The sequence below is a fragment of the Pangasianodon hypophthalmus genome, chromosome 13 (assembly GCF_027358585.1).
Source record: "Pangasianodon hypophthalmus isolate fPanHyp1 chromosome 13, fPanHyp1.pri, whole genome shotgun sequence".
Classification (NCBI taxonomy): domain Eukaryota; kingdom Metazoa; phylum Chordata; class Actinopteri; order Siluriformes; family Pangasiidae; genus Pangasianodon; species Pangasianodon hypophthalmus.
Window position 1 is genome coordinate 22,297,158 of NC_069722.1, and position 24,593 is coordinate 22,321,750.

The window sequence follows — 24,593 nt, forward strand, 5'->3', positions numbered from 1 at the left end:
TTATTGTTATGATGTCACTGGTACATCATTGTGGAATCACTGGCATCATGGCGATATCATTACGATGGCACCGCAATACTACTGTGATGTCACTGTGCCATCATTGTGACATCACTGTTACAGTATTGTGAAATTGCTGTCGCATCATTGCAACATCATTGTGGCATCAATGCAACATCAAAGTGACATTACTATGACATCATTGTGTCATCACTGTTACGTCACTGCAACATCACTGTGGCATGACTGTTATGTCTTTGTGACATCATTATGCATCACTGTTACATTATTGTGCACACACAGACAAACATACACATATGCTATGGATATTTGTGTTTGAAAGCTGCATTTCTTGCCAATTTGACTGAATAGTGACCGAATAGTGTTTCAGCAGTAATTATCATAATTTCTGAGCTAAGACTAATTCATGGCAGAAAGATATCACGCTTTTGTCATGATGTGTATTTTGCGAATGAAGCACTAGAAACATTAAATCTGTTGACACTGAGATGGGAGGACATCAGTTTTGTTTTTTTTTATAATAATACATTTTAAATATAATGCTCATTTTTGTATGTTATAATTATTGCTGGTGGCCTGTAGTCTTTGGCTAACCTGTATGATACTATGTTTTATTTGTCTCACTGATATTACATTAGGTTACATCAGGGACGCATAAGTAACATCTGGACCCCTGGACACATGAACCATTGTATGGTGACCTGAACACCAAACCGCAATCACTACATTATACATCCATTATGAGTATTTAATTAGCCTTGGTGATATGCAGAAGGCAGTCTTTTTTTTTTTTTAGACGACTGGTTTCCGACTGGTTAGTTCGTCATTCATTTTTAATCCAACCCATTTAAAAATGAACATTCTCTGGCTTCTCTTTCCTCTTTAAGTTTGTTTTCAATTGACCCACTTAGTATGGGTTTATGGTTATCCAAGTTTTTGTTCTTTTACCTGCTTATCTGGCTCCAGGTCTAAACATTTAGCACCTAAGTGACTACTCACTGCTTATCAATTCAGACACACACACACACCAGTAACATTTCCAAATTTATTTCAGAATCAGTGGCTTTACATTCATTGGCTCATGTTCTATTAACTCGCTGATGTTGATATGTGTTGTGTGTGACTTAGCATAATTGCCAGTCAGTCTAATTGCTAGTCAGTGCCCAATAGGCCCGGTCCGTAATCCATCCCTGCATATCATATATCGTGAAAATCTCTTAAAATATTGCTATATTGCTCACCCCTTCTGTACACTATATGGCCCAAAGTTTGTGGACACCTGACCATCACACCCATTTGTGGTTCTTCCCCAAACCGTTGGCACAAATTTGGAAGCACACAATTGTATAGAATGCCTTTGTATGCTGTAGCATTAAGATTTTCCTTCACTGGAACTAAGAGGCCCAAACCTGTTCCAGCATGACCATGCCTCTGTACACAAAACGAGGTCCATGAAGATACGGCATGCCAAGTTTGGTGTGGAAGAATTTGAGTGGCCTACATAGAGCCCTGACCTCAACCCCACTGAACACCTTTGGGATGAACTGGAACACCAACTGCGTACCAGGCCTCCTCATCCACCATCAGTGCCTGATCTCACTAATGATCTTGTGACTGAATGATCACAAATCCCCAAAACCACACTCCAAAACTCCATATTAATGCCCATGCTTTTGGAATTAGATGTTCAACAAGCAAACTGTATATGGGTGTGATGATCTGGTGTCCATATACTATTGGCCATGTAGTGTTGGTGAAATTCCTGTATTTACCCTGAATTATATTGATTTTGCCTGGTTTAATGCTTGATGGTTCTTTCTTTATGGTATTACCCCCTAAATGTCTGTGAGGGAAAGTGTTGAAGCTCTACTTTGGGTTTTGCACACTACTGTGCGTAATATATATATATAGGGTTATGGGCAGGTAAGAGAGGACTCTGTTTTCAAGTCAGAGAGCGCTCTAGTGCAAACAGGCTGAATTTTGCTTTTGGAGGGCATAACTTAAACTTATATACATATAATACAGTATTTTGAGTGTTTATGTGTAGTCTATTTGAGACTAGTCTGCTTGGGAAGTTTCGGAGCTAGGATCATCTCGTCTCCTTGGGGTCCAGGGCCCTTCATAGCCATGCTTGCTCCGACCACAGCTGGGTAGCTTCGATTGCGCCTTAACCCTTCATTTAGGGGTGTAAAAGGAGAGCCTGTCCTCCTCAGGCCACCTAGCGGGCCCAGTATGGGATGCGGCCCTGAGATCCCACTGGCTCCTGGACTTGCCAGCCCCAGCCTCTTTAGCTTATCCACCAGGTTCAGGTTGTACACGCTGACATCCGTCTGGCTCTCACAATCCCTCGCCTGAGTCACCCCCGCCACCTCTTTCAGAATGGACCGTGCTGGCTTAGAGGCTAGGAAGTTCTCATAGGATGGGCTTTTGAACGAAAAGTCAGCAGGGTTGTCCGGATCAACAGCGTGGGGGCTTGGAGTGTGTCGGGCAGGGGAGTTTGGTGGAGTGGAGGGTTTCTGAGAGTCCGGAGGGGACGATGGAGGGAGGACAGAGGTGGATAAATGGACACCACCACTCACCCTGTCCCAGCTAAGCGGCTGATAGACGGCTGCAGAGATCCCACGCTCCTGTAGGAGGCGCACTAACCCCAGTGACGTGCTGAAGGTCTTCGTAGAGTCACGTAAGTTGGTGAAGGACTGGGACTGGGAGAGGCTTAAACGGCGTGGCGTGCAGGGCGTGGCCGCGGGGGTGGAGCGAAGGCTGGATGACATCGCACATGAGGAGGTTGGGGCAGGGTTTAGACTGGAGAGAGAAGAAGAATATGAGTACTGGCAGTTTGTTTATTTACATTAAAGTGAATTTAGAGTGAAAGAGCAGAATGTCTGACCTGGGAGTGACTCTAGTGACCTCATCAGATGGGTGGAGGATCCTGCAGGTAGTGAACGTGTAAGTGGAGCTGGTGTGGGCCATGCACTTACCCGGGTAGTGCACTGCAAAACACGCAATAAAATCTCATCAGAATCCTTTTTTACATAGTACAGAATGCAGAAACGAATCTGTACAGCGTACATTATTACTGAAATACATAAGCGTCCTTACCGGTAGCATGAAATACCGTATAAAGGCATAAAGTTGCATGTTACTGTATGTATTATTTAAATACAGTGACCCCACCTGAGAACTCTGCAGAGACATGGCCAGTGCTGAGGCAGGGGGACGGAGAGGCTGACGGGGCGTGGCCAAGACCGGGATTGGCTGCAGTGGTGGTGGTGGGAAGGTTCTGGAAATACTGCTCTCCTGGCTCATCCTCCTCATAGTCGCTGTAGTGATAGACCTCCTCTAGATCGAGTTCCAGAGGACGGAAACCCTTAGGGACGACACCGGGACGGGCGTCCAAAATCCCGCCTAGGTTAGGCTGAGCTAACTGCTGCCAGTGCTGCAAGGTGGCGGAGCCTGAGAGAGCAAGAGAGAGAGAAAGAAAAGAAGAATGTAAATCATACACTGAGTTGACATTTTTAACTCCTTTGATCAAAATGTTTTATTTTTTCTTTGGTTAACAGTTTCATACGTTACCCACAATGCCTGAAGTTTCTCACCTTCCAATGGTTTGACAATCTGCAGCTTGTCTGGGAGATACGGCCGGCTCGGCCACACACCCAGCGACATGATGCTCTCTCCAGACACGATGCCAGACAGAAGTGGAGTATCATGATGCCTCCTCTCACGCGCCTCCTCAAAGAAACGGCGTTCACTCAGGCAGTTCTGCCGGCGCAGTGAGAGCCGGCGCAATGCCAGCTTCAGGTCTTCTGAGCTAGAACGCTTCTCAGGGCCATCAGAACTGGATACAGAGGGAAAAAATGCCACACCCGCACACAGGAGAATTTTTTCTGAACCAGAATGTACAGCTACCCTATTATGAACAATGTAAGCTTTTAAGTATGGACTTGTTTATGATATGATGCTAACTGGCAGTTGTAATGTTAGTGCTCTAAACTCTAGTGCAAATCCAAATAAGCTCTGGGTCCCAAACATTCCTGGTTGTTTACCTAAAACGTTTGCTTACATTATAATTAATGCTTCTAAGAGTCAGTGCTAAGCCCCACCCACCTGGCATCTGATGACTCCGCCTCCAGGAGCATGCTTTGTTCACGGTTATCAAGGGCAGCCATGTTGTCAGTGTTGCTGTCAGAGAGGGCGGAACTTAGGGACGAGAGTGTCTGATTGGAGCCTGGGATATTAGCAGAAGGCGGAGGCAGCAAGCGTTGCCTGACTGACTGGTTAATGTTTTTAACCGTCTCAAACACACGCTTATGACGCACCCTGCAAACATACACATCTAAACTCAGTACAAAAAAACTCCTAAAATGTTATAGAGGTGTGAACTGTTCACATGCTTCATGAAAGGGATTTAAAAGAGAGAGAGAAGGAATTCCAGTACTATTTTTTAAAACACTGTTGTTGACTCCTTCTAAGGCGTGTGAAGTGTATAACTCCTGCACCACATGAGTGGCCACTTGCAGCACAAAAGGAGGCGTGTATAGCAGGAAGTGATGTAGGATGAATTATTTCCCAAAGAAATGACAGGGAATGGTTAGAGTCAGTCTAATGGACTGGTCAGCATGATGGACTTTACAGTGTAAATGTGAGGTCCAGCTCATCTAATCAAGAATGTGAGATTGTTATGTAGTCTTCTGTAGGCCTAAAGTTTACCATTACTAGTGTCCAATATTTTATTGTGTTTTGTTCACTTTTGTTTCAGCAAGCATCTGTCATGTACAGATGGAGCTGTCATCTACACAAACCTCAGTTTGAATGCAACTCAAATGTCATATTTCAGAAACACTGGAGCGTATTTTGTTACATTTGTACTGTAAATGGTTTCATTTGTTAAGATCACAATGCATTCTGGGTAACTTCTGCTCCTGAATTTACAGTCTTGTAGAACTCAACTAATGACTACACGTAATGGAAATGGAAAAAAGGAATTCAACGAGGGTGTCTTAAAAGTAATATTGGAATATAGATAAACATGATAAACAAAAATATGGAAAAATAAAACCTTCATACTTTTGCTCCTCGTGTTCAGGGTGCTCATGACTCAACTCCATCCTCATAGTGCCCTCAATTTCAGCGGCCAGAGAGTCCTGACACACACACACACACACACACACACACACGAACGATTGTCTTACTTTCCTTGTGAGGATCTTTCACTGCCAGCCAAATGTCACCACAAGATCAAAACTGGAAGATATTCCAATCACGTGCACACAGGCTTTGCCAGTCATAAACATTTTTGCCTTCTGGTTTGATCTGATTGGCTGAAAGAAATAATTCTAGTTCTAGATGTAGGTATAACATTAGTTAGCAAACGTAATACACAAATGTTCCATCCGGGGTGTATTCCGGCCTCATGTCCAGCATTCCCAGGATAGGCGCCGGATCCCCCACAACACTGACCAGGATAAAGCAGTTACTGAACATGAAGGAGTTAATGAATGAACATTTAACATATTGTTATATTAAGCAGTACTACAGGATAATAGTGTGTGTGTGTTTGTGCACCATAGGGAACGGTCCAAGAGGATGGTAACGTCGCGGTGTTCCAGCAGACACACTCCTGTTCCGCAGGTTCTTCAGCTCTTCCTGAGCCTCATGCAGCATCTCAATACACTCCAAATACTTTTCCCCGAGCTCCTGAAGCTGTGTGTTTGACAAACAAGAGTGGATTAGATGATTATAACAAGTCTAAAAAAAATAAAATAAAATAAAATAATAAAAGATTAGAAACTGCCTATGATGTCACAGATTACTGAGTACTGCTATACCTCAGCTGTGAGTTGCCTCTGGGCGTCTTTAGCTGCCACCAGATGCTGAGACAGCTCCTCATTCTCCAGAGCGTGCTGTCAACACACACACATGCACCAGTGAATGAATGTAAATTTTCTCTTTTAAACTGATTTTTCTGTGTGAGTGTAGACGCTCACCGTTTTGGCCTTTTTCTGCAAGTCGACAACCTGCGAGAGCAAGTGTGTGATTTCCTCCTGCTGGCGAGCCGCATCCTCTGTCTTCCTGGTCAGTTCCTCCGCTATGGTGGAGATCTGCAGACTGGACTGTCCTGGAGACCATATTCAGAGTTGAGTTAAGCACACAGAGTGAGGATTTAATAAAACTACAGACTTATGTGCTATTAAGAAGTTGCATCAGAGTTACACACGTGGGGAAGAGTTTGAGAAAAACAGAGGCATGTCTTAGTTATGCACGATTCTGACCATAGACTTAAGCACATTTTTCCGGTGTAATGTTGGCTCAAGTGAGGAACAGTATTAAGTCAGGCACCACTGTCTGACAGTTAATTTATGACAAAAAATAAAATGCAAAAAAACTGGATATGCTATTTTAGTCAAGTGCTATTTTATAAGTTGGTGGAGGCCATATTGTTAAATTAAATTATGTGATTAATATATTGTCAGTATACTAGACTCCTATTAGATTTATTTCAATATTCACTATCATCTCATTCATAAATCATCATATTAGTCTTTTAAAATTTATTTTCATTTAAAATCGCTTTTATGATATATTGCATTTAACAGCAAAGAAAAAGACGCTCTTTCCTTCTTCAGTCCACATTTTCTATCTCTAATTTTTTCGGGTTTGCGTTTAAAGGTGGTGATCTAGACTCGATTGAAAAAGCTTGTCTCAGACACTTCTACTAAAAAAAAAAAAAATCTGGCATTCTTGGAGTTATGTACCACACGCAGGTAATTTACATAATCTGAAAGAAGTGCCTCGAAAATTGACCCGACTCTGAATACAGTTAACTTTCCCCATGTAAATGTTGATGTAACTCTTGGACTTAAGTCACCAACCTGTGGCTTGTTTAACTTACTGAGTTCCTTCACACAGTCGTTCACCAGCTGCTGCTCTTTCTCTTCATACGTCTCTGTCTCTGACTTCAGATGGCTCGCCTAAACAGAGAAACACACACACACACACACACCATTTGCCATTTGAGTGTGCTGGACGGTCCAATTTTAAAAATACATCATATCTGTTTATAACCACAATACTGTAGAATTCTCGATTCTGATTGGTCAGAGGATGTTGATTAATTTTCTGGAACAGCAGCTCTGACAATAGTTCAGCTGGAACGTTTATATTAATACGGTATTGGTTCTATAGTAACAAATTACACAAGGATTACCACATAAACAGATTACAAAACATGTAATTGTTAATATGGTGAGGTTTTCTGTATGGAGATGCTTATTTAGCATTTTATGGAAGGAGTCTCCAGTGTCAGTGCTTTCTAACAGTCAGACGTAAAGCTATAACTTTACACTTTCCAACATGGAAAAGTCTTGAGGACAGAGGAATTTTGGAAATTTGACAGGAACAGATCTCTTCTATCACTATATGTGTGTCTTCCTGTGTGTATTATATAAACCTCTGATCGGAGAGAGAGGTTCTCCTCTTCAAGGTCTCTGAGTTTCTTCTGAAGCACATCCACATTGGAGCCGCTCAGGAAAGGCAGCGGCATCCTGCCATGCCGACCTCTGACCCCGCAAACACAACACAGAGCAGCTTGTTACCATGGCGCCTCTATAACACATTTACACAGTTACTACAGTGCGCAGGAAAGGCAGGGATGTACTTATTATTCACAAATCCACATTTACATTGAGAATGTACACTTTTTTAAAATTAGTTTTTTCTCTTTTAATCAGACTAACTGCGAAGACGTGGCATCCTCCTCGCTCTCCTCCGCTGCGTTGGTGTAGAACTGCAAAAGCTCATCTTTCAGATTTAGCTCATGATGGAGCTGGGCCACCTGAGAGAGAGAGAGAGAGAGAGAGAGAGAGAGAGAGAAAACGAGAACTAACTTGCCTCCAGACATTTCACACCATTAACTGTAACTATAAATGGATAAAAAAAAAATTTGCCATTCTTTAATAAATACAAAGTTGTAATCGTTGGCAAATTTGCAGTGGTATAAGAGGAATAAAACACTTCAGGGTGTGCTGTTATTGGAAAATAATCAGTTTCAGGGTGGTAACAGGAAGCATCAGGCCACTCCTCATTGATTATTTTCCTGTAACAGGACGACCACAAATGTTTTACATTACATTTCATTTATTTTACATACATAATCTGACATTAAAGATCATATAAATTAATAATATTGTGTAATATTATAAAACAAAATATTGTGTTTGTTCAGCATTGGAGTTAAACATCCAAGACTCCTGTCCTCAACCGAATAAATCCCCTAGAACTTGTGTCTAGTTAGTGTTCCTACAAGCAAGTCAGCCATTTTAAGAAACATCCCAAATACTACAAGTCATGCCTAGTTACTGTTTTTACTCAAACATCTGCTGAAAGCAGAGAATATTTAGAATCAGTTCAAATAAGACACCGTATAATAGTAATAGTGGGTGTTCAAATGTTGTGTTTGCTAATTTCCCTCGCTAAGGAGGCTCTCTGTGCTCTGAGCATAAGTCAGGTTTAACACCAAGAAATGGCACTAACTAGTTGAGTTCATTAAGTTCATAAAGTTAGTAAGCTACATTATTTAAAGCATATAGCTAAATGTTGGATTCGTTTAGTATTAGCATTAGTGTTCTGTCTGGCGTAGCTGAATGTGTGACTATTTGCTAATCATCTAGCATGCTACTTCTATTATCCATTTATTCACCATGTAGATACAGTTACTTGTAGAATACTACTACTACTAATAATAATAATAATAATAATGTTTTATCAAACTCTAGCATTTGCATTTTTAGGTTGAGCACTATTTGTGTAAACTGCTAATTTGCCAGTTAGCTAGCATACTGTTTATTTGTGTAAACTGCTAATTTGCCAGTTAGCTAGCATACTGTTTATTTGTGTGAACTTCTAATTTGCCAGTTAGCTAGCATACTGTTTATTTGTGTAAACTGCTAATATGCCAGTTAGCTAGCATACTGTTTATTTGTGTAAACTGCTAATATGCCAGTTAGCTAGCATACTGTTTATTTGTGTAAATTGATAATTTGCCAGTTAGCTAGCATGCTGTGTATAGTATCCAACAAAGTGCGAGGCTTTGACATTTTCTCAATAGCTCTTACTTAATAAAAATGTCTTTTATTAAAAACTCTAATGTATTTAAGATGTAGCCATAGACGTGAAGAAGAGGAAGAGTCTGACAGTCTGCTTTAAGGAATGCCAGGTTCTGGTTGGTCAACCCATTTCACCTCCTCTCTGATGTTCCCCACTTGTTCTTCTAGGTAGTCATTCTGCTCGGATAAAATCCGGTTCTTCTTCAGCAGGGACTGGCCAATCCGAGCAGCCAGTTCCAGGTCCCGTTCTTTCTGTACAGCCAGACAGATGTTTCACTCACTCGTGCATTTGCGCAAGACATATATTTATATAGCATAATAGACATATTAGCATATTTCTATTACAGACTTTACATACAAGTGAAGTCACACATGTATCTAAACTAATTCTCAATTTTTTTAAAAATTAAAAAAAAAATAGACAATCCTTCACTGTACTGTATATACTCATTTTCACTGTAAATACTCATTTTCTACTGGCTGGCAATTTTTCAAAATATATATTCTAATACATTATCATTTCTAACAGCTCATTCACAGGGACTTGTATAGTGGACACCTAATCTAAGATTAATCATGCACAGATTAAAAAATGTGATGTTATATAACAAAAACAATGTCTAATTATTGATAATGTAAATCTTCCTACAAGGAGACGTTTATTTAACATTTATGGAAGGAGTCTCCAGTGTCAGTGCTTCGTAATAGGCAGAGGTAAAGCTGTAAAAAAAAAAAAAAAAAACTTTAGGTTTTCCACCATGGGAAAGTCTTCGAGGTGGAGGAGGTTGTGTTTTACGGTTTCTCTCCAACAAGAGTTTTCTGTTTCTGCAAACATTAAATGTAACTATAAATGGATAAAACACACATTTAATAAATAAAACTTGAAATTGTTGGCTAATTGTTGTGGTATAAGAGGAATAAAACACTTCAGGACATGGTAATAGTAACTCAACTTTGCATTAGAATGCATCACACCACCTTGACGTTGTTTATTTTCCTATAATAGCACACACCCTCGTGTTTTATTCCTTATATACTGGGAGGTGTCATTGGTTGTTACCTACTAGTGACGACTAATGAAACTCGTTGAAAGCTGAAAAACAGTATTTATTACAAACGCAAAACTGTAAAGCAAAAAAACTTGCGCTGGATCTTCTCTCTATTGGTTTGTGTAAATATTTTAATATTGCATAAAACAGGCTAATCCAAATATGACCTGCTGTGCTTGATTAAGCACAGAATAAATATTCAAAAAGCACTCAGCTCACCTCTTCCAGAAGTCTGGTGACAGCATCGATGTCATTGTAGGTCTTAGTCATCTGGCCCACTCGTTCAGCGCATAGCACTATGGGTAGGACACAAAGACCCTCATAGAAACCAGACGTACTTCTCTCAGATTTATCCATAAGTCTACTCATAAATCTAGACCAGTTATTAATTACAGTAGTGGAAATTTCCAATGTTGTTATGATAAGATCAGCGCCTGGCTGTGAACACATGCAAGCTATTCCCTGTGTGTCCTGACATGATACTCCCTACGCCAACGTCGCAGGTTACCCCGGCAACCGCTACCATGCACAAGTACATGGCGACTGCATCAGCTTAGATAACTCTGCTGTTTTAGTCACACACACACACACACACACACACACACACACACACACACACAAACACACACACATGCATCCAGAAGGCAGAGCCACTTCCTCACAGCTTCACACACCACATGAAAAGAAATGATTTCCTGTTATGATATTTATATTTAAAGGAGTACATGAGGTCAGATTTTCATTCTTTCATCCAAAAAAAGGAAATTTACAGTTGTGGTCATAAGACTATATACACCTCGCAGAATCTGCAACATGTTAATAATTAAAAAAAAAAACAAAAGAAGGATCATAAAATCTGCATTTTGTTTTTTATTTAGTACTACAAAAAAAAATATATGTTGTTGACCTACAAAGCATTTCTATATGTTTAAAGTAAATATAAAGAAAACATTTTCACAGGCTAGTAAAGGTGCAGGTGTGCAGAAAAGCTTGAATATAGATTTAAAAAAAAACTTTACTGCAGTCATATTAATTTAAAATTTATAGATTTGTAAAATTATAATGTTAACATTCTTTTTATTTTATAGAATTTTTTTTTTTTTATTTTGAGAAACTTTGACAGAATAACGGTTTACTTTTGTCTTCACATGGCAGAAATGGGCTTATGTAAGTTTAATACCTGCCCTTCAGTTGTATTACGCAAAATCCTGTTCCCAAAGTGATTTCCAGGCTGTAAATCACATCAAAGCTGTTAAATTAATTCATCTGCATTGACTCGGGTCTGTATTTATTTATCAGTTTTAGCTTGAAACAACCCAAACTACATATTCATTAAGGTAAAACACACAAAAGAGAGGACATACTACACACTACATACGGTGTACTGTACACTTAGTACATGAGTATGTAGTATCCGAGTTTTATAACATAGTAACACGTCAAACCAAAGACAAATGTTTTGCACTGAAACTAAAATATCATCTGTAAATTTTTTTTGCTCCTCATTTGCGTCCACTGCGTAGCATGGCCTAGTGGTAATGTTCAATATGGCAGCCTTTCAGTAACATTTCAACCACAGCGCCCTCTGGTGGCTCGGCCGCTTCCACTGTATATAGGTTGGAGCTGATATAGAACATCAGCCAGGTATTAATAGCGCACTACATCGTCTGCATTTCATTCAAAATAAATGTACAATAGGGCATTTAATAAAAACCAGCTTGCGATTTTTTTTTCAATTATCAAGGTGACACATCCAAACCCTCTGATAAATCAGGGACAGATTGAAAGAGAGAGAGAGAGAGAGAGAGAGCAAGAAAGAGAAAATGGAGAGAGAGAGAGAGAGAGAGAGAGAGAAGAAAGCAAGACAGAATGTATGTGATATAAATATAGAGATGGGGAGAGAATAAAAAAGAGAAAAAGATGAAAAAATACAAAGCGTAGGACATCATAGATAGAGAGAGAGGACATCAAAACAAATAGAGAAAGCAAAGATAGCAATACAGAAAGAGAACGATGAGAGAGAGAGAGAGAGAGAGAGAGAGAGGACAGCAGGGCAGAAAGAGAGAGATGACAGCAAGACAGAGAAAGGGAGAGAGATCATAAGACAGAGAGAGAGAATAGCGAGATTGAAAGAGAGAGAGAGAGGATAATGATACAGAAAGAGAACAATGGGAGCAAGATAGAGAGAGAGAGATGCCAGCAAGACAGAGAAAGGGAGAGAGATCATAAGATGGAGAGAGAGAGAGAGAGAGAGAGAGAGAGAGAAAGAAAGAAAACTTGAGCCTTTAAGAAAACACTACACTACAGTCATAACAAGCAAAGGATATGTCCAATACACACAGGTACATGCACACACACACACACAAATACACACGGCCACACACTTTACCGATAGTGCAGTCCTTGTTGAAGCACTCCAGCTCTGTACACTCATCCCTAACGCTCCTGTACATCCTCCCACACTCTCTCTCTTTCTCTCTTCTCTCTCTCTCCTCTCTCTCTCACTGTTGAAAGAGAAATATGTACTCGGTTTCTATTCTAAAACACTTAAGCTAGCTAACGCTCTAAAGCTCCTCTGGCAACACAGTCATGTGTGTACTGAAAGCGCAAGATACACACAACAGCAGAGTGATGCGAGGAGGCAAGAGAGAGAGAGAGAGAGAGAGAGAGGGGTGATACTTACCCCTCTGCATTAGATATGTACAAGTTTTCTACCTATTTTTAGCACCCCTGGCAGTCCTCTTTCCCCCAGCGGTCTCGCTATATCTGTACTTCACATCCTCTGTCCTGATTATGCACCAAAAATATCAACATGCTCTCATCACACCATCACATCATTAAAGCAAGAAAAAGCCCTCACTTCATCTCTGCCTAAAGAGAGCGATGCAGCAGCGCTTTAGTGCTAACTAGTGCTAACCTGCTAACTTCTCAGAGGAATAATGAAAATACAACACCAACCAACAAATTAGCACCAAAGTATACCAGATGTGCTTCAGAGTGGAGTTTTGCTCTAACATTAGGTGCAAATGAGTGTGTGAATCCAGCACTGATCAGGTAAAATCAAACTGACACCACTGGCCTTCCACATTATACTCACAACTAGACCATGAGGATGAGGATGAAGATTAGGAGACCGTTACTATAGCGACACATCTGCACTTACAGAAGTAGTTGAGGGTCTCCTCGATCTGCTCAGCCGTCAGGTCGATGTGTGTGTCCGGAGAGATGAGAGGAGTGTGCAGCCAGTCGTCGTGCTCATAGCCGTACACGCTGTCGGCCCTCAGCTTGTACACCGGGAGCTTCTCCTCCAACAGGCTGATGATCTCCACCTCAGGGAGCTCGGTGCTGTTACACACATCTGCACACAGATGCGAGAGAGACAGAAAGCAACATACTGACCAAACTATTCCTGAAGCATAACTTAAGCATAATGCTCTGTTTGAAGCTGACACAGGATGAATTCATTTCATCACAAGATGCCTTCATGATTCCTTGATTATACATCCTTCATTTGATTGTGACATGCAATTCTGTCAAAGGCATCTTTAAGGTCATGCTAATTTCTTAAATGGACTCAGACACAAGGCTTTCGATCATGATGTAAGCCTACTGTATAAATCTTTTATGTCTAAGAACCACAAATACAAAATTAGTCATCGTAAATAAATAAACAGTGTCTACAAATAAGATCCTTGGATAAAAGTCAATTAAAATGTGTTTTAGAATTTGCCATATGAAAGATAACATAAAACTAGCATAAACTGTAAGAGGACGCGCTACACCACCGGCAGCCAGCAGAGGGCAGCAGCACAGAGAGGCCTGCTGTGCAGGAGAACTCAGTTACCCAGAATTCTCCAGGCTGATTAACCTGGATTGCCTGCAGCTGCCAGGGAGGTTACTTAAGGCCAGCCTTGAACACAGCCCCTTGTCACACCTTTGTAGAGGGGTGACTGGTATGGTATGTCAGGGCTTTGCTCAAGGAAAAGAAACTGAAAAGAAAAGCAGAAAGAAAATGGAAAAAACAAGGGACAAAAGATTTAAGGCATGGCCAGGAAAAGAGAATGAAACTAAGACAAAGTTAAGACACAACAAAAAAGAGAGAACTAACAGATGAGAAGTATCTCTGAAAATATATATATTAGTGAAAGCTACCCCCTGAAGATTCTTAAGTTGAAGAATCCTAGCCCCATTTTCATCTTTTATTTGTCCCTATTTAATAAAGCAGATTCCTTTGTTTGAGTATGCCATTTTGGCATCTCCTTTTTTTCCTGCCTCAGGTCTCTTTTTCAAAGTGCACAAAAACACTCCCAAACCCTTCCCTAAATCTTCACCTTACCTATATATATAAACCCTGCTTGCCCATTTATATATAAGCAAGCAGTGGTTTTTCACTCTGTACTTAAGTCCATACTAAACAATTCAAAGAGATGCATTTTTCTTCTTTTTCTCAATCTTTGTCTGGAAGACAAGGTCACTGTGGTATGCATGGATCTCTAATTAGCAATATCTGCAACACTCCTTTTAATCATTGCCTAGCCCAGACATTCTGCATCATAATGCCCTTTTTCTCTTCCTTTTTTTTTTTTTTTTAAAACCAGCCCAACAAAGTCAATGTACAGAATTTAATCATGGCTCTCAAACCATTTCATGGGCACTTTACCCTCAATGGCTCAGTCTCTGTGCTTGAACCTTTTGTAAGTCAATTTGGATAAAAAGCATCTTCTAATGGAATAAAATACATTGCTGTAGTTCACACCATGATTATAAAATAGCTGCCATGGCACAGGAGCTCTTAGTCTGTTAGATTGAGCTCAATGGGCTTAGTGGGTAGTGCTACAGTATTAGATTTAACCAGCCGTATTGACATTTCACACTTGGAAGACCAATAAAGCACTTCATGGGAACAAGCAAAGACCTGCAGTGATGTTAGTTGTGTGATAGTGACTCTAAATTAAAGTTTTATTAAAAGCGTGTGCACTGACCAGTGATGGTCTCTGCGTCCCGATAGGCAGAGTGTGGCAGCAGAGGTGCAGGTTCCTCGCTTCCGTCGCCTACATACTGTTCCTCCTGAATGGACGCAAGAGGGAGCGGTGTGTGAGAGCCTGTTCTCGAGCGATCAGAGCCCAACTCGTCCAGCTTGGCAACTTCTCACCGAGGACCAAAAACGTCTGCCATGGGACAGTCGACCTCCTGACAGAGACATTTTCCTTGAAATTAAGCTTGAATTTGCATTTATAACCACCACAACCAAGAAATTTGAGAACTCTGCCCTAAATCACGTCAGTAAATTCATGGTAGCATTGTATTTAGTTCTTGATATTTTAATTATCATTGTAAGACCAGTGTATCACCTTGAAATCATCCCCAAGAAGCAGTCGGGCCAATGTCTGCTATTTCAATGGGCCAACATTTGAAGTGTCATTGAGTGCCCAATGTCATATTGTCCGTTGGGCCACCAGGGTCGACAAATTTTTAGCCACTTTTAACTCCACCTTGGGCCAACATTTGCAGGGTTTTTGTCAAAAGTGTGCATTTGGCCCAGCATTGGTATGAAAAGTGCACCTTTGCTGATGTTGGCTCAACAGTGACAGAGTTGTTATGGGGGGAAAAAAGTGCCTTTGGAAACTTCGGTCAAAGGCCATCAAAACATTTTATATAGAGAATCCCAATACAGCCACCCAAAAGACATGTTGGGCCAATATCATTTTGTCCAGCTATAGCAGACAAACTGACAACTATATAAAGTATGACAACTACAGAGTATCATACAACTACCAAAACTATATTTCTGGGGTTCTTCATAGAACACTGAAGGACATAGCAAAGAATCCTTTAAGGTGATGTATGGAACCTTTTATTTTAAGTGTAGGTACTTCATGTTTTCTCTTCACAAGAACCAAATCTTAGACTATCATCAAGCGAGGTATTCTGTCTGTACTAAACCAAGATTAATAACTGTAACTAGGTATGTAATTAATAAATCCTTATAAACAGGTATGTAATGGCTGCCTCATATGAGCCAGGTGGCTAGTTAGAAAAGATTAGCCACATGCTAACCCTAACCTGCAGAGCAGGTGTTTATGGGAAGTGTAATTTGGAGTACTGGAATGAATCCTAATAACTCAAACTGTTTGTGTGGTTTAAAAAGTATAATCCTGAAGTAAATGTTGTGTATATAATCACAAATACTCAAAACTATAACTAAAATGTTCATGTATACATGAATGTGTTTATTTCCGGTAGGCGTGCAACGTCAACACGTCGGCGCGCTATAGGTGTGTCTGACGTAATTACGTCATGACGTCGTCGTAAGGGGATGCTGCCGTTCACCTTGTGTAAACAAAGCGCTTTCAGGCGATAAAGCACAAATTCAAAGCTAAATTTTAAAGGGGTTATGATATTTTTATAAGAATAAAAAATAATTTTATCTGTATTTCCGGTTAGAGAACCTTTTTTTTTTGGCCACTTACGATAACGCGCAGTTCTTTGACACGCAGTGATGTATAGCTTCCTTATTTAAAAAATAATAATAATAATAAAATAAAAGTCGGTGTATTTAAGGATGTAAGGTGCGAGAGGAAGGATAAAAGCAGGTGAGATGTCCTCAGTCCTGGGCTCGATGATGGACAGATGATCAGGTCACAGATGATGGAGGTTGCTGATGCTGAGCGCGTGCAGCTTACTGATCATTTCCGGTATTCCTTTCCCAAAACACTCTACACACTCGTCTTGTCCCGTCTTCTTCCACGCTTCCCCTCTTTATCATCCATCCCTCTCTCTCTTCCTCCTCTTCCTCCTCTTTCTACTCTGAAGGACAGAGCATCACCCACAGCCGCTGCACCGGGCGTGACGTCACGCTCGACGTCACACTCCAGATTGTGTCATACTGCAGCAGATGCAATGTTATTGCATTTATAAACTGATTATTGGTTTTATTTCATGTGCATGCTTTCCTTTTTATTTTTCTGGTGCTGTCATTCACTTCTGTGCATATGCATTAATTATTCATAAAACTATATTTATTACAAAACTTTATCTTGATTTTTAGTATGCTAGTATGGAAACATGTAATTCCAAACTAATTACAAAGACAATAATAATAAGACAAGCCTATAACCTTGGGGAGACAGGAAGCTACATACTAGTATGTGTCCTTTTAAATGTTTTGGAGCAAAACACTGAATCTCTTGTAATCTGTCTATTTTGACATGAGAGTTCAAACTGTCTGTATGTGTGTTTTTGTAATTAATCTAGAATTTAGTGTTTGTGGTCATTAAGCCACAACACACTTTTCTCCTCCAGTTTATTTTTGCCAGAAACGAATCAGAAGTTATATCATGACCTTAGAGTAAAGTTCTATCTTGGTGAGGAAATTTCACATGCAGCCTTGTATTACTAAAATCACAATATTTTCATATAAGACTTGATTTTCTACACACAAGCACACTTTTTTTTTTTTTTTTTTTTTGTTACCCCCAAAAAGTTGCACAAAGATATCCAGAAAAACGGATTTGATTAAAGACTCTTTATGTTCAATGTAAAGTGAGTAAAGGATCAGACTAAAGCTCTAGTCTTGTCTCAAATCTCACAGGTACATCTGTACTCTTCTATATTTTGGGGCATCCATAGCTGGCTAGTATTCACAATAAGAATTATAAAGTATACTCTTTATAATATTCAATAAGCTATAGTACTTTGTCATTTCCAGTAAAACAAAGGAATTTTCTTATGTATTGATTTTTGTACACAAAGGTTACAAGGTGGTAGTATAGCAATTTCTATGGGTTTATGAAATAACAGAAGTTTGGGAGGAAGGCAATACCTCCGGCTCCAACCAGTAGAAATAGTCCTCACTGCAGAACCAGGGGGTGGAGCTGGATCTGATCCAACTCCTCCTATAAACCTAACTCTAATCCTTAACCTCTAACCCACACAACACTGTACAACAGTGTACAACATGAACAACACACTTGTGTAGCTTAAAACATTGCCACCCTACGGTCTTTTAGCTAGACTCTGCCCAGCTTGATCAGGTCTGACTCCACCTCCATGAGTTTTTGTTCTGCAGCAATTTACATCCTCACCCACCACCTTCTCCACATCTTCCTTACTGAATATTTGAATGTTTCTGAGCTCGTAAAGTTGTCAAGTGCGACTATATCTGGAGCTCAACGATTCTAAATGTGCCTACAGCTGACGGTTAACTACAGACACAAATATATGCAACAATAGCTTTGTTTCTGTCAGTTAAAGTGATGAAGGTAACATTTCAGAGAAGCTAAAAAAGCCATGGGCCACTGGCATGTGGAGAAAAGGCAAAGCTGACCGTCCTGGCACTAATGCTTAGTAATAGGCGTTGTATAATCTGCTTAATCTCGGTCTGAAAAAATGATTCCCAAAATAATCAGCTAAATTTGGCCCTAGATACCAAATAAAGTCACTTAGTAGCCCAGTACTCTCACCTTGCCCACATACAGCTGTTGAACAATGGTAATACACATCTGGAAATGGCTGCCAGAGAATACACACAACTCAACCTTGATATCTCAGCTATGGACCAAATGGACCAGAAGTTACAGTCAGGCCACTTTACTACCCAGAACTCATGGCTCAAGTATAAGATATTGGTGGTTAAATTTTTTTGGTCCAGTTTCCAAATGCGTCAAACATTTTGGCCCCCTGTTGCCTCAAACTGACTCTAAACATTAGTCATTTTCAGTCTGGGACCATATGATAGCTGGGATGTACAAAATCATCTTGAAAAAGCATGAAATTAAATAGTTGTAATACTTTTTGCCTATTTTTATCAATTACATTCTAAGAAAAAAGGTTTCTTTACTTCTTCCTTCCTTCTCCAGAGGGTCTTCTAAAATTGAAGTTACTAGAAAATGTATACATCCTTCTAAAGGGGTTTGAGTACTTTGGATGGTTAAGAATGACTGTTTATAGATAAAACTTCTAGCTCTACATTAAAAAGAATCTCTGTCTAGATAGAGAAAAATACAGTGTGTTAAGTAAGGAATGAAACAGAGAAACTTATGAGAACATATGCACTTTGGGCCAATATTAAGTGATTACAATATGAACCTGCACAGTATATCTAACACATCTGTCCAAATATTTTTGGATTCATAGTGATCTATATTTCTCAGAAGGTTGGCAGAATTAGGCTTGATGATGATGATGATGATGATGATGATGGCAGCGTAAGATGTTTGTGTGTTAAACAGTCACCAGATGGCAGCAGTGCACAGAAAAGCCCTGCATTGGAACTACTGTTCCATTCCCTCATTTCTAACAAACAGCACAATGCATTATGGGTAATTGGATCTCCATTAGGATGCTAATCTATTGCAGAGCATTATGGGAACTGGATATTTTCTACAGAGCATTTGGATAACTGCTAATTTGATTTGAATAATTTCAAAATTCTGTGATTTCAGACTCCTGCTCTTATTATCTGAGGAAAGAGGAATCACATGACACAGGGATCCAGGAAAACTGTCAATCACACATTGAAAAAGCAATGTGTTAATCTGGTCAGACTTGTGCATTGCCATCTGGTAGGGGAGTGATGATATGATGGTATACCACGATAAAGACAGTAATCTAGTTATATATTATAGTTATATATTATTTTGGTGCAAGGAGATGCTTAAGCTATGCTACACTATATTTCAGAGTGTTAATTGTCTATATGCCACTCATTTAAGCCATAATTAAAAACAAAAATAAACCCAATTTGCTCTCAGTCCATTAGGTTTTCGCTGAAGCTACAAAGCTAAGGTAGATCATAAATAATCTTTACTACATGCCCAAATCTTCATGCATAAGTCTTTTGCGATATTAAGCTACGTAATCCAGTCAACATTGTTAGAAATTGAACTTCAAATTGTATACATTTCTGCTTTCTGGTAGATACATCTGAGTACAAGTGTTAAATGCATGTGACGGCCTGAAGATCACTGGGATTTCTGGGGAAGGTGCCACTTGGGGGCCGTGGAGAAGGCTGGGGGATCATGTGGGGAGTTGTAGTGTGATGGCTTGGGACTGCGATTGATATGGTGGCTTTGGGGCTGCGGTTGCCACAAGTAGTTTTGCACTCAGGTCTCCATCGGTGGACAATGGATAGGTTCAACAAACTGGACTTCATCTGCAAACAATAATGAACTTACTGGTTGCACAATTGCACTATTTGTCCATGTAGTACACAGTTATAGAAGGGATTTATTTATAATTGCACTCTGTTAGCACCCAGATGAGGATGAGTTCCCTTTGAGTCTGATTCCTCTCAAGGTTTCTTCCTCATATTGTCTCGGAGTTTTTCCTTGCCATTGTTGCCTCTGGCTTGCTCATTAGGGATAAATTCACATTTACAATTTATTTTGATTTAATTTAATTTGAATGTATTGATTTTCTGTAAAGCTGCTTTGTGACAGTCCATTGTTAAAAGCACTATATAAATAAAATTGAATTGAATGTGGTTAAATTTTTATATTCCACAATACAAGTTGATACAAGTTGCAGAAAAAAATGAGAAACAAACCAAAACATGGAAGCTTTTTATTTATATGTGCTAATTTTTTTTTTTTTTTAAAGAAACTTAGTTCCTGATTATGAAGATGCCACAACATGCTTTTGGTGGCATCTTCATAATCTTTTGCTTTCTTTGGCACCCATGCTGAATTTTGGGTAATGTATTAAATTTCCACACACTCTCAATTTAATAATGATAAGAAAAAAATATTAAGAACCAGTAATTTTGAATAAAATCATCTGCAAAATGAAAGTCAGATTGAGATGTTACTGGAAGTTCTCATTCACACCAGTTACAGAATAAAAGAATTGTGAAATCATTCATGTCACTGTATGGTTTATTGCTTTCCCTGCCATAACACACCTTCTTGAGATTTAACATCTTGCTCAGCTCTGTACTATGTGCTTCATGATGACTTCAGCATTACCTTCCAGGTCTGGCCTTGATGACATCATTCTCAGGAAATGTCATCTTTGCACGCAAAGCCTGATTCAAACAGTTCTGGCAATCTTCCTGTTTTAAAAGAAAACCTAACCGATATTACAAAGACCTCTATCTATCCATCTATCATCTAGCTTAACTAGATCCTCTTTCTTCTTCTGATCTGCAATGACTTAAACTATTAATCATGAACACCCCAGATCATGGTGTATGATAATATTGCAAAGCCTCCATGTTTAAACCTGACACATTAGCTTCATGATAAGGGAGATCAAATATTCCTCAGGACCTTGAAGGGAGATTAATGAGGGCAGATGTAATTGGGTGGAATTGGATTGAAGCGCAGCCGCACAAGATTTGCGTAGGAAACTTATGAATATTAATGCCTTTAGTTTGACTGGGAATTTGTTACTGAGAGCAAGAGCTTAATGGAGAAGACAGCACAAACGGGGTGGGTGGGGTGTAGATGCAGCTACAGCTACAGACAAACATCTGTTAAAAAAAATCATTATCAGCAATTATAGCTTTTGAATCCTGAGGGAATATGGTGTTCCAATTTATCTACTCTAGTCCGCCATATTGGTCCTTCGTCTCTGAGCTGTAATATTAACAGTTGCCTATGGATGTAATATAAACCTATTCACAAGTAATGCATGATTTTTTTGCCTCAATTTAGACCTTTTAAATATCGTCAGAAATCAGTGCCAGGCTAAGGAGGACACTTATTTCTGGACTGTTTGCATCACCACAGTGGTTGTTTTTAGTAGGTGCTCTCTATGTAAAACTCTTGTATATAGAAATGTAATCTGTCTACTTCTGGGTGAATTCTTGAATCTGATTGGTCAGAAAGTGCTGATTCATTTTCTATAACAGCAGCTCTGATGGTCTGTAATTCAAACCACAGGTTTATATTAATGTGTTTTTTCTAATATGTTAGTGTTTGTGTAGCAACAGCTTTACACAGGGACTTGTTATGGTAGACGAGCCTCAGTAACGTACCAGTCAATCAACAAACTTTGAAAAATTGAGAGTTATTAAAAGTGTTATTTAGCAAAGACAAATTCATTGTAATTGATATGGCGAGGGCTTCTATAAGGAGATGTTTTAATATTTATGGAAGGAGTCTCCACTGTCAGTGCTTTGTAACATGAGCAAGTCTTCAGGAAGGACAAGTTGCCTTTTTTTGGGCATTATTAACTTCAAGAGAACAAAAAAAACAAGAGGCTACAACTGGTAAAGCGCAGGCAATGACAGGAATCAACTTGTTGTGTGGACTTTCCAGGACGTTAACTAAAAATGGCTGGTGCTCTTTAATAAACTGGCAAATTGCTGTGGTATAAGAAGAACACTTTACTACCACTGCACTAACACCCTGCCAGTGATTATTTTCATATAACAGCACGCTCTGAGGTTTTATTCCTTACACAATATATATTATGTATTAAGAACAGTGTTGGTGCTTTCTGTGCTGAAGCTCGGACATGATTTGATTTGTTATTAAACCATTATGATTTATGTACAAGAATGTTCATCTCTTATCTCGCAGTCGTGGTATATTTGTGTGTGTGTGTGTGTGTGTCAGGGAAGATGGGGGTGCCATCTGATATAAGAGACTCAGGCCCCTGCAGGTCTTTATCCCACCTGTGCTGCTTTAAAAGGATGGGAGGCGGAAAAAAAGAGTGATTTAGAGACTGAATGAGTCTGCTGTCAAAGTGAGTGAGACAAAGAAAGAGACATGTCCAGACTGATCACATCCCTCTCCTCCTCCGCCTTTTTAAATAAAAGACCTTTCCTTCAATAGCAATCTCGCTAGTTTTAGGCTCGGACTGTTCTGTACATATCGTGAGATAAAAGACAATATAATCTGTCAATCTCATGCCCAAACAACACACCATCACAAAAAAGGACTGACTGACGTGGTCCGACTCAGGTGTGGGTGTACAGGAAGTGTGTTTGGGTCTAACCCTCATCGAGTACACCTGTCCTGGCTAATCAGTCATCAGTGTTTTACTATTAGCCAGGTGTAGTCAAGTGAAGTAAAGGCATTTCTGCCACTAAACTGCATGGTTTTTAAATGGATGCCTGATTCCAGTTGGTATTAGGGTCGAATTTTCTTAGTGCTTATGGATAAAACTAATTTGAGGAGCAATGTATGTGAGCTGAGTTAATTATTTACATTTACATTGAGGAAAGTGACAGCTAGGAAAATATACTGTATCTGTTTTACAATTTATCAATAAAAAAGTTAACTTCCAAAGTGGCTTCTAGACACCATGTTCTTCTTTTTGTTCATTTTTTAATTTAATTGCCACTTTTTTTTTTATGTGGCATGTGATTGTTTCCACTCCAATTTCAGGGCATAGCCTGATGAAATGCACTTTGTGTTTTGCCGCTCACATTAGAGTCGTTTCACTATTTTGTCCGAAGGGTGTGCAAACTTTTGCACTTCCAGCCTCCCCTCCTCTCCCCTCTTCTTTTTAGCGATTTGATGGAAGTCTGTAGATTTTTCACTAGTCATCACAATGCCGCTGCACCATGCAAACACAGCATCAGTACTTGTGATGAATATTCCACAAAACGATTTATATGCAAATCAGCTTAATCCATATTTAATCTGTGTTTGTGTGTTCAGCCATGTCCTCGCTCGCTTTGCTCATTCTATTTGTTGATGACCTTCATTCTCTGACAGTTAAAGAGAGAAACACACACACACACATTCATGTGTAATATCCTTAGTAGGACCTTCCATTGACATAATTACCAATGCTACCTAAATCTAACCCTAATCTTAACCTCAGTAACCAAAAGGACCTAAAAAAAATAAATATAAAATACAGATATAAAATAAAACAGCAGATTTTGTTTTAAAAAAAAATTCCTTATGGGGACCAGTCAAATGGTGCCACAAGTTTGGTCCCCACCAACAAAACACACCCACACACCACATAATCATAAATGACTTAATACAATGAATTGAAAATTCTGTACTGTTTGTAATATTCTTGGATTTAACATTTGAAACATTGTCATTATTTTATTTATACTTTATTTTCCATGAGAACATATTAACTAAGAATTCCATTGTTCAAGAAAGCTGGTGCATAAATGACAAAGTTCTTGAATTGTTTGGTTGTGGAACAGCTCCAACTTTTGAAAAACACATTCCATTTAATAAATTTATTTGGCAAACATGTTACTTATTACAGAAATATTTCCATGCTTTTTTCTAGCTTAAGCTACAGTGGGGTCTAATTTGAAAAATCTGATTTTTCTTTTTTTTCATTTAAAACTGAATTTTCAAAGGTTTGAAAATTTAAAAAAAAAAAAAAAAGAAATGTTCGATAATTTGAATGAATATTCAGTATTCAAGATTGTATACACTAATTTGCTTAAATTTAGGCAAATGTTTGGTTAATCATGTTACCTTCTTTGTACAAAAGG

The 24,593-nt window shown here is 39.3% G+C and overlaps 1 protein-coding gene across 3 annotated transcripts; it reads right to left on the reverse strand.

Annotated features, from left to right (window-relative positions):
* Positions 1 to 1,052: 1,052 nt before the first annotated feature.
* Positions 1,053 to 15,318, reverse strand: trak1b (trafficking protein, kinesin binding 1b). Of its 3 annotated transcripts, none has more exons than XM_026947008.3 (16): positions 15,157 to 15,318; positions 13,338 to 13,532; positions 10,394 to 10,470; positions 9,261 to 9,377; positions 7,758 to 7,855; positions 7,472 to 7,580; positions 6,914 to 6,992; positions 6,009 to 6,139; positions 5,850 to 5,924; positions 5,587 to 5,724; positions 5,089 to 5,165; positions 4,129 to 4,341; positions 3,618 to 3,859; positions 3,196 to 3,474; positions 2,909 to 3,011; positions 1,053 to 2,823 (listed from the first exon to the last, which is right to left on the reverse strand). In XM_026947008.3, the coding sequence occupies exons 3-16, from the start codon at positions 10,442 to 10,444 to the stop codon at positions 2,070 to 2,072; spliced, it is 2,466 nt and encodes an 821-aa protein (XP_026802809.2). In that variant the 5' UTR covers positions 10,445 to 10,470; positions 13,338 to 13,532; positions 15,157 to 15,318; the 3' UTR covers positions 1,053 to 2,069. The 3 variants fall into 3 exon arrangements, with proteins under 3 accessions (XP_026802809.2, XP_034165548.2, XP_034165549.1); XM_034309657.2 differs by lacking the exon at positions 15,157 to 15,318 and adding an exon at positions 12,564 to 12,678 and having other exon boundaries at positions 13,338 to 13,426; XM_034309658.2 differs by lacking the exons at positions 9,261 to 9,377; positions 10,394 to 10,470; positions 13,338 to 13,532; positions 15,157 to 15,318 and having other exon boundaries at positions 7,472 to 7,626; positions 7,758 to 7,827.
* Between the last annotated feature and the right edge of the window lie 9,275 nt (positions 15,319 to 24,593).